This window comes from Acipenser ruthenus, chromosome 6, assembly GCF_902713425.1.
Source record: "Acipenser ruthenus chromosome 6, fAciRut3.2 maternal haplotype, whole genome shotgun sequence".
In the NCBI taxonomy this organism is placed as follows: domain Eukaryota; kingdom Metazoa; phylum Chordata; class Actinopteri; order Acipenseriformes; family Acipenseridae; genus Acipenser; species Acipenser ruthenus.
Genome location: NC_081194.1, coordinates 8485352 through 8500768, shown reverse-complemented (window position 1 = coordinate 8500768; position 15417 = coordinate 8485352). Strand labels below are relative to the sequence as shown.

At 41.5% G+C, this 15417-nt stretch overlaps 1 protein-coding gene across 2 annotated transcripts in view; it reads left to right on the top strand.

Annotated features, from left to right (window-relative positions):
- Positions 1-14179, top strand: part of srfb (serum response factor b) — a 35013-nt gene extending 20834 nt beyond the window's left edge. Inside the window, exons 3-8 of one of the 2 annotated variants that reach the window (XM_034017485.3) lie at positions 8251-8500; positions 9344-9493; positions 10672-10785; positions 11340-11531; positions 12103-12204; positions 13938-14179. In XM_034017485.3, coding sequence (XP_033873376.2) covers positions 8251-8500; positions 9344-9493; positions 10672-10785; positions 11340-11531; positions 12103-12204; positions 13938-13963 — 834 coding nt within the window. In that variant the 3' untranslated portion in view covers positions 13964-14179. The remainder of the gene's footprint in view (positions 1-8250; positions 8501-9343; positions 9494-10671; positions 10786-11339; positions 11532-12102; positions 12205-13937) is intronic. The other variant, XM_034017484.3, reaches the window with a different exon arrangement.
- Positions 14180-15417: the final 1238 nt, after the last annotated feature.

Below are 15417 nucleotides of genomic sequence, written 5' to 3'. Positions count from 1 at the left end.
TCACTTTTCCCCTCACTGCTGCAATTCCCCACATGGCTCAGGAGACCCGAAGGTTCAGTGGGCGTCCTCCGATCCCACAACCAAGCCAGCTTTCTCTTTTTCACCCGGGAACTTGAGCGGATGTCAGCGAGCTTCTGACCTCTGGAGAACAAAGGCCAGCCCTGCAGGTGTCCACCTGCTGAGCTCACTGTAGCGCAAACGGTTGACACAGACTGGAAAGTGAACTCATTTTAAGTAACTGGTAGTTGGGGATTGACAAGCAAGTACCTCTGAGATAATGGAAAGTTAATTTCCTCACATATGCCCCCTTATCACAAGGCTACTCCAAAATTGGCTGTCCGGAGAGAGCGAGCAGAGCTATCGTAGTGCCAGGGAGGCAAGGGATTGTGGGTACGGCAGTCCCCTTTTTCCAAGAGCAACCAGCCATTGGCTGCCACTCTCCATATTGGGCTGCCTTGCCTTTTTTAGTCGTCGCAAACAGAGCTGTGAATTCCTTATGGTTGGCAAGCTGACAGACAGGGAGATGGGAGCCAGCAAGTGGGAGATTAAGGCATGGACAGAGGAGGGGAAGGGAGGTCCAGCTGTAGGATTGTCTGTACCTGTTGTGTCTGTGTGCGTCGGTATGTTTGTAGTTGGGATTGCTACATGTGATTGAAAAGTCAAGAAGTAGTTAGCATTGGCACTGCCCTGCACCCAGTCCTTTTTCATTGATAGATGAAACATTAATATCTCTTTCCTACTTTCACCTGAAGAGTAGACCTTTTGAGGTCTTGAAAGCTTGTGATTAATTTTGATTCGTTAGTCCAATAAAAGGGATCCCCTCTCGTTCTCTTTGTCTATGTAACTCTTTTTGAAATGTATTATTTTAAATGGTTACAGTAAGTCGCAAGAAATTGGGCAATGCGGCACCTGCTGAATCTGAACCTTGGTTTTGTGGGGGTCAAATCTTTGTCTGGTTAATTGAGATTCTGAGGCATGGACTTGGATTTAATGTAACCCAGGAAGGATGTTTCTCTCTTGTGCATTCTCCAGCTTTCACAACCCCAAAAAGAGATTTTGTTTAACACAAACTGAATTTAGTTTCATTTAATTGCCACTAGAACAAGTTGTAATTGGCATTTTTTTGTTATTTGTGTTGTGTTTTAATTGTTCCAATGGCTTGTGAAGGTTAACATTTAGAAGCTTTGCAAAACTTTTGATTCAGTTCCAAAACGTTCTATAAATTCATAAAGCTATTGTTCCAGGGCTGTCACTGCACCTTCATCAGGGTAGCAGCGACGGAGACAATAAAGAAAACAAGCATGCTAATTGACTGACTAAACTTTATCATCTGCAAGAAATACTGAGACAAACCCTACTGTAAACGCCAGGGGAAAACTCATTGTTTTACCCACTTACAGTAGTCTATTTTATAAAAAAATAAGAAATGTTTCCATACAATATAAATGTATGCCTTTAAACAAAAATCATACAGTAACAATGTGTGTTTTAATATTGGACATTTTTATTGACCTCATTCAGAAATACTTGTTTTTCTGTTACGTTTTTAATATAGTGCAGAGGTGGCCAAACCGTGGCTCACGAGTCACATGCGGCTCTTATGCAGTTCATGTGTGGCTCCTGGTGAAACGCTGGGGGACGCACACTTTGCAGCTCGAATGAACTGAAGAAAGAATAATAAACAAACGAAGAGAGGGAAAGTAAAAATATACACAAGAAGTTTAGTTGTGTTCTCTATTCCTTTGTGTTCATTATTCTTTCTTTTCTCCTTTTTCTTTGAGCCTGCATGTTCACTGCAATGATATTTTGTCACTTGTTGACCTTCAACACCGCTCACTGGCGCATGCGTATTTCGAAGCCGGATGTGCAGTTGAAAATAAATTTCATAATTATGAATTAAGTGTTTGTTCATTTTGTGGGGACAATGGCATTGAGCAAACCCTTCACAAATAATAAACTAACGTATGGGGCTTTAAACCAGATGGGGGGGAAAAAGAGTTTGTTTTCACTGAAAACAATGGTAAACCTGTGTCTTGTCTAGCAAATTGCTTACACAGTAGCCTATACAAGGCAAGCAACAAACGTCATTGTGAAACATAAATCAACACATTTTCATCTGAATATCCTCCTGGATCAGACTCAAGGCAGATGCTGCTTTCGGCGTACAGTAAAAGAATCTGATTTAACAACTTTTTAGCAAGCATGGAATATCACTTGTGGCAAACTATGAACTTTTTATAAAATTGGAGTGTTGGCGCTAGATTAGAGAATGCATGTTTTAAATGTCATATTGCAGGTCTAAAATTAATATTATATTTACATATCTTGTGTCTTGTCATGAGCAGGTACTGTAATCCCTTTCAAATGGAAAACACCAGTATGTTACATTTTAAAGTTAATACACTGTAGATCTACAGTACAATACAAATTCCACAGAACCTGTGTAGGCAATGTTCTATCCCTTGTCTTGTGTATTTTGCTGCCATCAAGAGATAGATAGCCTAACTACTGAACTGCACAACAATGCTAGTATTTAAAATGTCTTGCTCGCAAACATTTCATGTTTTTTTTTTTTTTTACAGGACATGTCTTGCGGCTCTTGACCATACGGAAATTTTGGTATGTGGCTCGTAGGGTCAGCAAGTTTGGCCACCCATGATATAGTGCCTTACAGCTTGCCCCTCTTGTGGTCAGGAGAGTGTATTCAGTGTGCAGTTGGGGTGGGTTAGCCAGTTTCACATCCGTCCTGTTCTTTTCAGCAGCCCAGTCCTGAGCAAGGAGTCTGAGGCCGTTGCATCTTCAGCCTTTTGTTTTCTGGATCAAGTTGAACATTGCATCTGAACACTCCCTTTAAAGCTATGGGACTCTGGGTTTGATTTCCTGTTAGAAAGCTGGTGTTGACTATCGCGACTAACCAGGAGATCTTTTATTGTATTGCTGTTCCACTTCTTGTGGGTGTGCGAGAAGTGTTTCTATTGAAGCAAGGGCCTCACCAACACATTGCATCACAGAAATGAGAGAGATAGAATTGTCTTTATACTGAAAATGCTGAAAGCTGAAATTGTAATCAAAGTTTGATTTAAATCTGTACTTTTTTTTTTTTTTTTTTTTTTTTTTTTTTTTTGGAACTGTCTTCTAGACCAGACCATGCTAACGCAGTACAAAGCAACAGGAGTCTGTGCCCTGATTTGTATATTTTTACTGTCAAGTCAATAAGAAAGGAGACGGAGATAAGGTCACCTTATCAGTGAGTTCTGAACACTGGATGACCCCTCCCACCCCCTCCTGGCCCTTGATAACTCCCCAGCTGGCATAGAGGAGGTTAACAGCTGCCCTGGAGCTATCGGGTTTCCCGACTCTGGAGCCCTCAGCTGTTAAAAGCATTTGTACAGACTGGCACAGAACCCACACAATCCGCTCTGTCCTGTCAGTCACCTGTAAGTCACACCCTTTTTCTAATTGATCTAATTAACACCTTTTAAAGGTTTTAGGTGTGCATTGCCACCTTGTGCTGCTGTATTAAACAAGGCAGTACTGCAGCAAGGCTTTTTTTTTTTTTTTTTTTGGTGCACTGAGCAATCTTCATTTAATACCCGTGCTGTCACAGAATGGATGGACCCACCATGGTAATGCATATTTAATGCAGTTTATGCTATTTCCATTGACAGGCATGTTGATTGATAAAGTATTAATGGGTGCTGAATTGTTAAATGAAAGGGATGCATTAATGAAACAAATGTATCACCCCCACCCTTACCAATTTAACAAATCATTGCTTTTGTATAAAGATTCAAATCCAACCACTAGCATCAAACTGGTCCACTGATTTCATGGGCTAAGGGGGATCTATTATTATTATTATTATTATTATTATTATTATTATTATTATTATTATTATTATTATTATTATTATTTATTTATTTATTTATTTATTTATTTGCAGACGCCCTTATCCAGGGCGACTTACAATTGTTACAAGATATCACATTATACAGATATCACATTATACATTATTTCACATTATTTTTACATACAATTACCCATTTATACAGTTGGGTTTTTACTGGAGCAATCTAGGTAAAGTACCTTGCTCAAGGGTACAACAGCAGTGTCCCCCACTGGGGATTGAACCCACAACCCTCCAGTCAAGAGTCCAGAGCCAGAAGAAGTATAACAGAGTCAGAAGTATAACATAGTGTATTCTAATAAACCAGCACACTGTGGAAACGTGCAAAATACAGTACTGAAGAGTAGTCTATCAGACATTTCCAGAAACCGATGTTGTAGTAGTCAGTTGCAATCAGAACAGGACAGCATTCAAAAACACATTGTTCCTGTCAAGCAATATTACCATAGACAGCAGCCATTGCCAGACAGGAAACTCTTATTGAAATCATCCCCAGCTTAATTTACTATAATAGTAAACTACTGTGTATTGCAGTACATCCATCACAGCCTTCCCATAACTGTATATCCTGTATGGCTTGCTCCCTTTTCCCAGCTGGGTGGGACTGAAGCGCACTGTAGGGAAGCTGAACCATTTGCCCTCGGTCACAAAGCGAGGCAGGTGGCTGAATGTGTGATTTCAGACACAGGATGTGGTAGCTCCCAGTCCTCGTCTATGTAACAGATGCCTGCCTCATGTAGAAGGCTGTATGTTAAAACGGTGAAAGGAAATACAAATCCTAAACAGCATTTATTATAATTGATTTATTTGTTATTTGGACCTTTCAACATAAAATAAGTGTTCTAGTCAGTTCTGGCTGGTTTCACAAACCTTCCTTTTACACACCTATTACCTTTTGCCCACAGAAAGTCTGTGATCAAAAATCGTCAGACAAAGCATGTTAAACAAAACACGCTTACTTTAAAATCAGCCGCACACAGTTTATTAATGTCTTGCTTTCAAAACTTGACTTTTAATATGGTTTATTTCCAAGCTTTCATCTTCAGGTAAAATAAACTGAAACCAGCTGAAATTTAATTACTACTTTTAGGTGATTTTAATGAATAGTTACCCCATTCAAAATGAACCCTACTGTAATAAATTGTGTGAAGCACAAAAAGGACAGAACTGGTTAATACTTGGGCTGCTAAATTATGCACTAACTGCTGACTTTAAAACGGATATTGCAGTAAGTCTTGTAATCTGGCAACTGCAGTATCAGTTTGGACAGACAAAGACACTAAATCTGAATCTTGGTGTCGGTTTGGGTCCAAACAGGACAAAGCCTTTGTGATGCCACAGCCTGTTTGGTGCACAGTCCTCTCCTGCTTTTGGAGCTGGTACTAATTTAGCTTAAGCTGGGATGCGAGTGTTGAAGACTCTGTGCATGAATATCCTTGCCCTCCTTTTGTTGCTTCACTCCCACTCCCTCTCACCGCATAGCCGTGAGCTGTAAGAGTTGTGTCAATCGCATAAGTACCTCTCTGAACACGATTCATTTGCCTAAGATGGAAATATAGATGAAAGGCTTTTTTTTATGTGGAGTGCACAAAACTACAGTAGGATTTTAAATTATAATAATATTTGTCCGTCCGAGTACAATGGGCAATCACCAGGTGTATTGCATGTACAGTACATATATCATTGGTGAATGTAAATAATTTAACATGATTGTAATTGAGTATCACTGTTTGTGTAGCGCTACTTAATTTTCCTTTTTTTCTACTAGAACCAAGCTTAACCTGATCTTTTAGGAGGATGTTTAGCATCGCTGGGGCTGGGCAGAGCTGGTCCTGTCGTCTCTGGGCCTGAGTCGGAACAGACTTGTGCATCTCATCCTAGAAGTGCTTATTGATCCCTTGCGTGGCCCAAGAACATGGCTGTGTTCCAGAACAAAAAAATAAATAAATTCTGTTATCATCTCTCTGCAGTACACTGTACATCGGAATGCATAACTCTAGAATACTGTGCTTGCTGTTTGAAAGCCAGTGGGAAAGAGGGACAGGTCTGTGCTGTCAGTGTGCGTCTCGTATTGCTGAGAACTTTCAGAAGGGGCAGCGGCTAAACCGTGCTCTGTATAGTTTCAAAGGTACCAGACATCTGGACACACTTCATGTTGCCTTGTCTACTGTACTAAAAACAATATTCAACAGAGTAGGTCATACACAGGTAAATTGAGCTTATGACCTGGAAGTACAGCATTCTCAGACTTTTACCCTATTCAGGCAACATAAATATTTAGGTAATTGTAAAGTGTCCATTATACAGATAAGACTTTGAATAGCAGTTTAAGCATTTTTTAGGTTCTACTATTACCTGTATCCATTAAGCTCAGGTGTGACTAATCTTTAAACCTGCATAAACCTACACATAAAAGCTAAAATATGTTTAATGTCTCAACCCTCAGAGGCTGCCTAAACAAATCAGTGGTTCGGTTACCCAAGCCTGTTCTCTAATAATTTGTTACGTGTTATTTGTTTCAACACTTGTTGTGTGACCGTAGGTGTTAGCCTTGTGAATGCAAGGGCAACCTTCTTCACTATCCAGGGCTAATGCTCGAGTAATGCTAATTTAGCAGGGGTAGTTTACCAAAAGTGAAGTATGCACAGTGCTGGTTCCTGTAGTACCATCAATAATGTACTTTCCATTAGCACAGATGGGTCAGGCACCGGTTTGAAAAGCAGTGTTTAACACACCTTCCTTTGCTCCTCTGTCACTGTCTCGGTCCAGTTGAATCCCTATGGGATGAACTTGACTGGCATCCCAAGCCATGTGGACTCAAAGGTAATGTATTTGAGTGGAGGTGTCTGTGAGTCACATTTCTCTTCAGTAAGTTGACACTAAAAACATAAGAACATAAGAAAGTTTACAAACGAGAGGAGGCCATTTAGCCCATCTTGCTTGTTTGGTTGTTAGTAGCTTATTGATCCCAGAATCTCACCAAGCAGCTTCTTGAAGGATCCCAGGGTGTCAGCTTCAACAACATTACTGGGGAGTTGGTTCCAGACCCTCCTAATCTCCCTCGCAGATTATATATGCGGTTAAAACCAAGATAAAAATAATCGCGAGATTAATCATTTGTAATTTAATCAGTTATTCATTTGTTTTCAGTGTTTGACAGCCATATATACATACACATTTAAAAAAAAAAAAAAAAAAAAAAGTAATTTTGTTGTCATGGCCTTAGCTCATTTATTCCCCAGTAACTTGGTCTGACCTCTTTTAATTTTACATTATTCACCTTGTGCTGTGTGTGTGTGTATATTGTGTCTTGGGTAATTGTGTGGTTTCATCTGTGACTGTGCTAAATGCTGTAGAGATTATTCACATGCTCTATGATGAGAATGTGCATCACTAATCCACAGTGTCGGTGCATCAAAAATATTGACACATCAGTAATCCCCAATGTTGTTTGCAATTGCAATAGGTGTTCAGTCATGTGTTTATTATCCCCTTCGGGGCTTTCAGGTTCTTATTTTTTCACCCTGTACCCCAGCCCACCCCCTTTGCCTCTTCATTGTACGTTCTTATGCAGCTGTCATGAGACGTTAACTCCAAATAGAATAACCTTTTACCTCCAGGACCACCTGTTCCTCTCCGTAACAACTGAAATGAAGCACTCATGTATGTACCCTGGAACTGCAGGCTGACGAACCCTTTTAGTTGATTATAACTTCAAACACACATCATTGACATTAAAACCTGTAGAATCTAAAGTTAGGCAAATGCTGGTGAAATTTCTTATTGTTTCCGTTTTGCAAAAAAGGACACTGCTCGTCAACTTCTGTCTAATGGGAATTTATATTCTCCTGTGTACCGATTTTAAACTGTTTTAAAATATATTGCAATTTAAACCTATTCGTTTTGATCGCTGTTTTTAGTATTTTGTTTTGGGTTCTCATTCAAATAGTGGACCTGTGATCATGTCAGTCCGCCTGGCTTTCTTTCTCATGGTGGATGGCGAACAAGTTAACTGCCTTGATTCTTTATCCAATATGTTTTCCCAGCCTCCTAACTGATAGACTTTTTAGATTGCACTGGGGTACACACTGCAGGGATGGAAATAAGAATATAGCAGTTTCACCCATTTGAGGTTTTACTACGAGGTTGATTAGCCACAGTGTATAGGTAACAAGCGCAGGTGTGTCTAACTAAACTTGTAGTAAAACCAGGAATGGATCAACTGCTATGCAATAGGAGTCTATTTTTAAATACAGATATTACAAATAGATCATAAGGACCCTGTGTGTGTGCACTGGTTTTATTTGCCCTTTTATAACTCCTCCTCCTTCCTTTTCCCACAGGACACCCTAAAGCCTGCCTTCACGGTGACCAGCTTGCCTGGCACCTCCACCTGTAACCCCACGGCAGCCACCACCTCCACCACCATGCAGGTAAGCAGCGGAGCCTCCTTCCCCATCACCAACTACCTGGCACCCATCTCTGCCAGCAGCAACACCAACAGCATCACCAGTGCCAACGGGACGGTGCTCAAAACGGCGGCCACCTCCGGGGGGGTCATGCAGCTCCCCAGCGGCTTCACCTTCATGTCAGGTAGGCACAGCGCCCCACGTACACTGGTACATCCCCAGACCCTTGTGTGGTTTTAGAGGGGGCAGCACACCCACATAGAGTTAAGTTTTGGGGGATTTGACTTCCTATTAAGGTATTGTTGAGACAACGCTGCTTTTAGCTTTCAATACTGTTCGCTCTGCTGTTAAACAAACAAGTAAAGGTTTTACCTCTTGAGGTGTAGGTTAGAATCTGGGTAGTAAACCAAAAAAAAAATCAAACTGATTTTTTTTTTTTTTTTTTTTTTTTTTTTAAATAAAGTCCTGTCAAGATGGAGCATGACTGTTGTTTTTTACTATGTTCTTCAAAGTAAAAACATTTATTTTGTATACAGTATGTGGCTGAATTTCTGGTTTCAGTAGGAGGCAGGTGAATAAACACTACTACGCTATAAACAGACTTGACAAGCTGGCTTGTGTGGCTTTGCTTTGCTGTCCTGGCCCCGGGATGCCAGGTTTGCATGGGAGGCACTGACATCATAAGCCTGATAGGATGGGATCTTGATGTTGAAAGGATATCATTCCAGTTCTATGTCTTCTGGAATCCGTCAAGCCAGAAACAGCCCAGGAATTAACATTCTGTCTCTGGATGGTTGGAATTCCTTGCTTTTTTATCATTTTGGATCCAAGAGGAGCTAAACTGGGTTATGTAGGCTCTACTTAAAATAGGACACACACACACACAAAATATCAAGTTATCCTCTGGCCCCCATTGTCTGTGTTGGTTAACGATTCGTAGGCTTAGTTGAAATGCTAGCAACGTCTACAGTACAAGTACAGAGTAAAAAAAAAAAAAGATTCTTCATTGTTGTCATTGTTCCAACAGGCACTCCGCTCCCCCCTGGCACCCCCACCATTCCGATCAGTCAGCTACAGTCGCACTCGCTGGCCATCCAGGGTCAGCCGGGCCAGGGCATCGCAGGGCCTCAAGGGCAGCAGACAGTCTTCCGCTTCCCAGCGTCCGTCTCGCTAGCAGGTCGGTGCACAGTGTAAAACCCTTCACATGCCCCCTTGTGAAAAATTGGAAATAGAAGATCTTAATAGAGTGAAAGAAATGTAAAAAACAAAAATTTAGCTGCAGAAATATTTTTAAAAAGTAATGAGACCGTACCAAGGGCAGACAGCTATGGCCAAAAGTTCATAGTCGAATGAAACCTGCTGAATAATGTTACGTTAACAAATTGAATTACATACCGCTTTGTAGTTTTCCATTTACTGAACGAAAAACTGACATTTAAAAAATGTGACATTTTTAAATCTATCATGAAATACTGTACTACTATTATGGCTTCCGGTAGACACTTGCGATATCATTTTGTAATTTCTTTGATTACATAATTTTAACCCTTTGCGGTCCATTTATTCAGCACGTCTCGGGCGCGTCGGGTCCAATTTAATTTCACATTTTAGACGTGCTGTTTTAAAAGTGTTTTTTTATTTTTCACAGTAAAACCAGTTTAAAAGGCACTGCATATCAACAGGACACTCAGTACTGCATCTTCAGCCCCGCCCCACCCCTTGTTCGCTGTATTTTTCACATACCTCTTCATAGTCGTGCATACTGATAAATCATCTCCTGATCACTTGTTTTATCACCAAACTCCTCAATAATGTGATCCAAGTCATTATTTTATTACTATAACATCTCAAAAAGCTCTGCAAATGTCCGTGATATTCTTTGAGCGCTGGATGCAGAAGTAGCTATCTTGTTTGTTTATGGCCGTGTTATCTCTGTGGTGCCGGGGCTATGTGTATTGCTCAGATCCGCCCCTTTTTTTTTCCGGCTCCTATCGGTCTCACTCGGCCATTGAAGTTTTTTCTCCGGAAAAAGACGAGAAAACCAAACTAGAGACCTGTGTTTTTGATGATCTGACATCTGACCGGAAAGGGAAAATTGCAATGTCGGACCTCGTCTGACAAAGGACTGCAAACAATTAAATAAAAGATCTACATTTTAAGTTATGTCTCAACCCTAGAATTCCAGGAGATGCTAAGCTTTTGGCCATAGGTGTAGTACCAGCAAAGAAAGCTGCTTGGCGCTTTTGGGCGTGTGTGTTATTTATTTTGGGGGTTTTTCACACTATCAATCACCTCCTTCTCCCTAATTGTATTCTTCTTTTGTCAAACAAACATGTTTCTGTTTCTGGGTTTCAGGGGGCACAGTGACTCAGCAGCTGCAAGCGATCCAGGTCCACTCCTCGACACAGCACAGCACCGGCACCACTGACAGCGGGCCTGAGAACTCGCAGGCCTCCCCCAGCTCTGCAGGTACAGAGTCACACCTACACACACACACACACACACACACACACATACACTTACACCTATATACACACACTTACACCTACACAGACCTGTACACGCACACTTATACCTACACAGAACTGTGTGCTCACACACCTACACACACTTACACCTACACAGAACTGTGTACACAGACCTACACCTACACAGAACTGTACACACACACACACACTGCCGGTACAAAGTCCTACACACCATAAACTTGACTCCGGACCTGCCTCCAACCCCACAAGTTAAATACTTTTTTTTGGCATCTTCAGTAGGCAACATAAAGACTTGTCTAATAGAACTGACAACAGTTCCCTCAGCAGTGTTAAATCTATACCTATTGCAAACACAAATGTGAGGAAGAAAGGGTTATATTTGCGAGGCTATTTAAGCATTTTTACTTGAAATAATAATTATTATTAAATAAAGAGGACAGTCTCTGAGGTTTGTTTTATTGTTGTTATTATTTAAAGGAGTAGTGTTCTTGTTTTTGCAGTGTTTGATGTTTGCCTGTTTTGTTCTGTTTTCAGTCAGTCTCCCAGCCACGATCGTGACTTCATCCGTTCCCACAACGATGGCGGGTCACATGATGTACCCCAGCCCCCACACACTGATGTATGCCTCCACGCCCGCTCTGTCTGACGGCAGCCTGGCCGTGCTCAATGCATTCTCCCAGGCCCCCTCTGCCATGCAGGTCTCTCACGGGCAGGTGCAGGAGCAAGGTGAGAACCAGGGGAAAGAGGAGCAGGCGTTCGGAGAGCTAAGGGAAGGGGGTACTTGGTTTTAGAGAGCTGTACAGCATAAAAAAAAATAGAACAAAACCAACACTACTAGTGCATGGTTTCCATAATAGAGGTGGCCAGCCCTGGTCCTGGAGAGCTGCAGGGTTTGAATTACTTGGTGAACCAAATATTTTCTTAATTGGTCAACACTAACATTTTTTCCAGGTCTTTAACCATTGATGATTTAAAGATACCCATAAAACCTGCAGGATTGTGGCTCTCCTGAACCAGGGTTGGCCACCTCTACTATATATGGGGGGGGACTGCTTCAAAGGTGCCATGTGTTGCATCTCTTTATTAAGGGATGCTAATAAAGGCAGAAACAAACAAAGCTGGGTTATAATGAATTGTGTTTGTGTGTAATATATCTGTATAATGTGACTCTAACTTAACTTTGTACTTAATCTGTTACTCCTACATTTGTCCATTAACTGAATACTTTTACTTGAAATTTTTTTTATTTTAATAAAAATAATAATTAGAAACTAACTGTTGTCTCTGTGCTGTTCAGGTGGAGTCCCTCAGGTGTTCCTCACAGGCCCTCCAGGAACGGTACAGATACCCGTCTCAGCTGTGCAGTTACATCCAGTACGGAAAGATCTTCATTTTACAAGTGAAACTTTACTCCTTCCTAAACAAATAACAACTGTCACCCAGCGGTCTGGGCCAGAGATGGACAACTGTGTCTGTTCCAGTCCACTCCTCTGCAGGGCTTTTCCAACCACTTCCTCAGTTATTTCATTGACCTACTGAAGAGCAATGAAATAATTTAAGGACCTTGCTGAAACAAAGTCTTGCAATGGAATGGAATGGGAAGTTCAAGGTTGTCTACCCCTGTGGTCCAGACACAGGTAATATATTTTGCTGTGCAACAGTGTTTTGTACAAAATTAACGTGTACTTTTCCCGTCAATCCAACTTTTATGGTCTTTAGCTCAGTTTGGGTAGTTTTGTGCAGCGGCTCCAGACAACAGGCCGTGCAGTTAAGAGTTCAGATTCGTACGCAGGAGGTGCAGAGAAAAGAGAAAGTAAACGCAGGATCCTGACACATGCACTGCACAGTGATGCAGCTGTTGTGCACAGCTGAGCCCTGTCATATGTGACTAATGATATCTGTGATAAAACCAATGACTTTTTAACTGTTTCGTCAAAATAACTGAATAAAGGGCTCCCTTTTATTTATTTATTTAATTAATTAATTAATTAATTTAGTCGTTGCCAATTATTTTTTTATTATTTTCTCCCAATTTGGAATGGCCAATTTATTTAAGCTCAGCTCACCGCTACCACCCCTGCGCTGACTCGGGAGGGCGAAGACGAACACACGCTGTCCTCCGAAGTGTGTGCCGTCAGCCGACCGCTGTTTTTCACACTGCGGACTCACCATGCAGCCACCCAAGAGCTACAGCGTCGGAGGACAACACAGCTCTCGGGCAGCTTACAGGCAAGCCCGCAGGCGCCCAGCCAGACTACAGGGGTCGCTGGTGCGCGGTGAGCTGAGAACACCCTGGCCAACCTAACCCTCCCTCCCCCCGGGCGACGCTCAGCCAATTGTGCGCCGCCCCCTGGGAGCTCCGGTTCAAGGTTGGCTGTGGAATAGCCTGGACTCGAACTGGCGACATCCAGGCTATAGAGCGCATCCTGCACTCCACACAGAGTGCCTTTACCAGATGCACAACTCGGTAGCCCTGTTTTTTTTTAATGATAAAGCAATTACTTAAACTTCCAAGTCCTACATTTCAATAATATCCTAATACAGTAACTTAAATCAGGGGTGCAAATTTGGCGCTATGTACCTCGTATAGCATCGGCAACATTACATTCTGACGCCAGTAGACATGTTTAATTTTTTTTATTTTGTATTCCTTAGCAACCATAGATATGTTCATTGCGTCTGGACTACTCACATGCCCCCCCCCCCCTCCAAAAATCCAAATACACAGGAGAGAAGGTTCGTGTTCTGTGGGAAGTTTAATTGCAGAAACTGGTTGCAAACATGTCTTCGCATCGCACTTTTACCCAATTCTAACACTAAAGACTCAATGAAGAGCAGGGAGGGTTTGATTAGGGTTTAGCACCAATTCAGATGTGTTCTGTAATACTTCTGCACGTAGGTCAGATATCTTTGCATGGAGGAAAAAATTCAAACCTCCCCTCTGACTCGTGCTCAGGCACCATGGTTGAATTTGGGGTATACGCTTGGGGAGGGGGGGAAAACAATGAAGCTGCCTGTCCTGTAATGTTAAATGTGTGTTTCAGAACACACGGTGCCGACGATCCCAGAAGTGTGAGTGCCATTAATCCAGAACTGCCCTTCTCATCCCTGCTCTCCTCTGCTCTGTTTCAGATGGTCATTGGGCAGCAGTCGAGTAACAGCAGTCACCTGACGGAGCTGCAGGTCGTGAACCTGGACGCTACACACAACTCCAAGAGCGAGTGACCATCGCCGCCACCACCTCGCCCCACACCGACACAGATATAGACAGAGGAGCCCAAGAGAACAGCATTTATTTAAGAACAATTATTTATTGATGCCTGTTCTCATCACTGTTCATTTTAATTAATGTTGTTGGTTTTTTTTTTTTTTTTCTTCAAAAAAGACAAAGTATAGGAAGGGAGAATTTGTAACTTACGAATCCTTGAAATAGCTTATTTTTTTGTGGGTTTTTTTGTTACCGTTACTGCGACGCATAGGCGCTGTGGGTTTTTACTTCAGCCAAAGAGAACATTCATTCTTGTGTCTGTGTGTAGTATATGAAGGTGGGGGTGGTGAGGTAAACCTCAATGTACATAATGCCCTCTGTTCCTTTTTATTTTTTTTGGAAGAGAGAAGCAACTTTTTTTTTTTTTTTTTGCCTGTTTGTGCAATGGCGTGTGGCTGTTTCTGGATGCAGGAAGTTTTTGTTTTTTTTTGTTTTTGTTTTTTTTTTGTTTGGTTTTTTATCTAGATGGTACAGGGACTGAAGCCCTGAAGTATTTAGAATTGTGACGGGACATTCTAGTGCCAAAAAACGGCATGAGCCTCGGTCAAGGGCACAAGACGTTTACACACTGCCTTGGGGAGAGTAGTACTCACCCCCTCAAAAAAAAAAAAAAAGGGTGGTTCTGCATGTAGCAGGGAATATCATTGGCTGTTCAAACTGCATTTGAAGCAGGAAGGTTGTGTTACTGTTACAGCACAGGGCCATACCATTCAGTATATACATCACTCTACAAAGCAGCTTTAAAACACAATGTCTGATCAGACTTGACATTGGCTTGCAAGTCCTTTTGTGGACCGTTCATTCACTCAGTAGATGATACAGCCTATTTGACATTTCACTAAAACTGTCCCCCTAGCCTTACTGAGACTTTGTAAGCACCCACCACCTTCTAATCACTGACCTCAAGCAAGCCCGGGGCCTTGGATCACTAGTTTGTAAAGAAAAAGAAAAAAATAAGCTTGTGCCTGAAATTTATTGTTGGCTTTTTTTTATTGCACAAAAAGCAGCAGTGATATAGATTTGTACAATGGGGGTGGAAAAAATGAATCTTTTTTTGATCTTTCCAGGATAAAATCCCTGTGCACGTGTGTGTGTGCCTGCGATTTAATTACTATTATATATTGGATATACCAATAGCCACTTATGAGTATGAAAAGACTTATTTTTGTTGTTCAGACTGCCATCGTGATTTTATATATCCTCTTTTGGAATTGGCCTGTACAGTACAGTACATGTGTATATGTAATGTATGAATTAAAAAAAAAAAACCTTTACCATGTGTGAAATAATGTTTGCAAAGTTGTGGTAAGAAGTTTACTGCCAGTAAATGTATAATAGTTTACG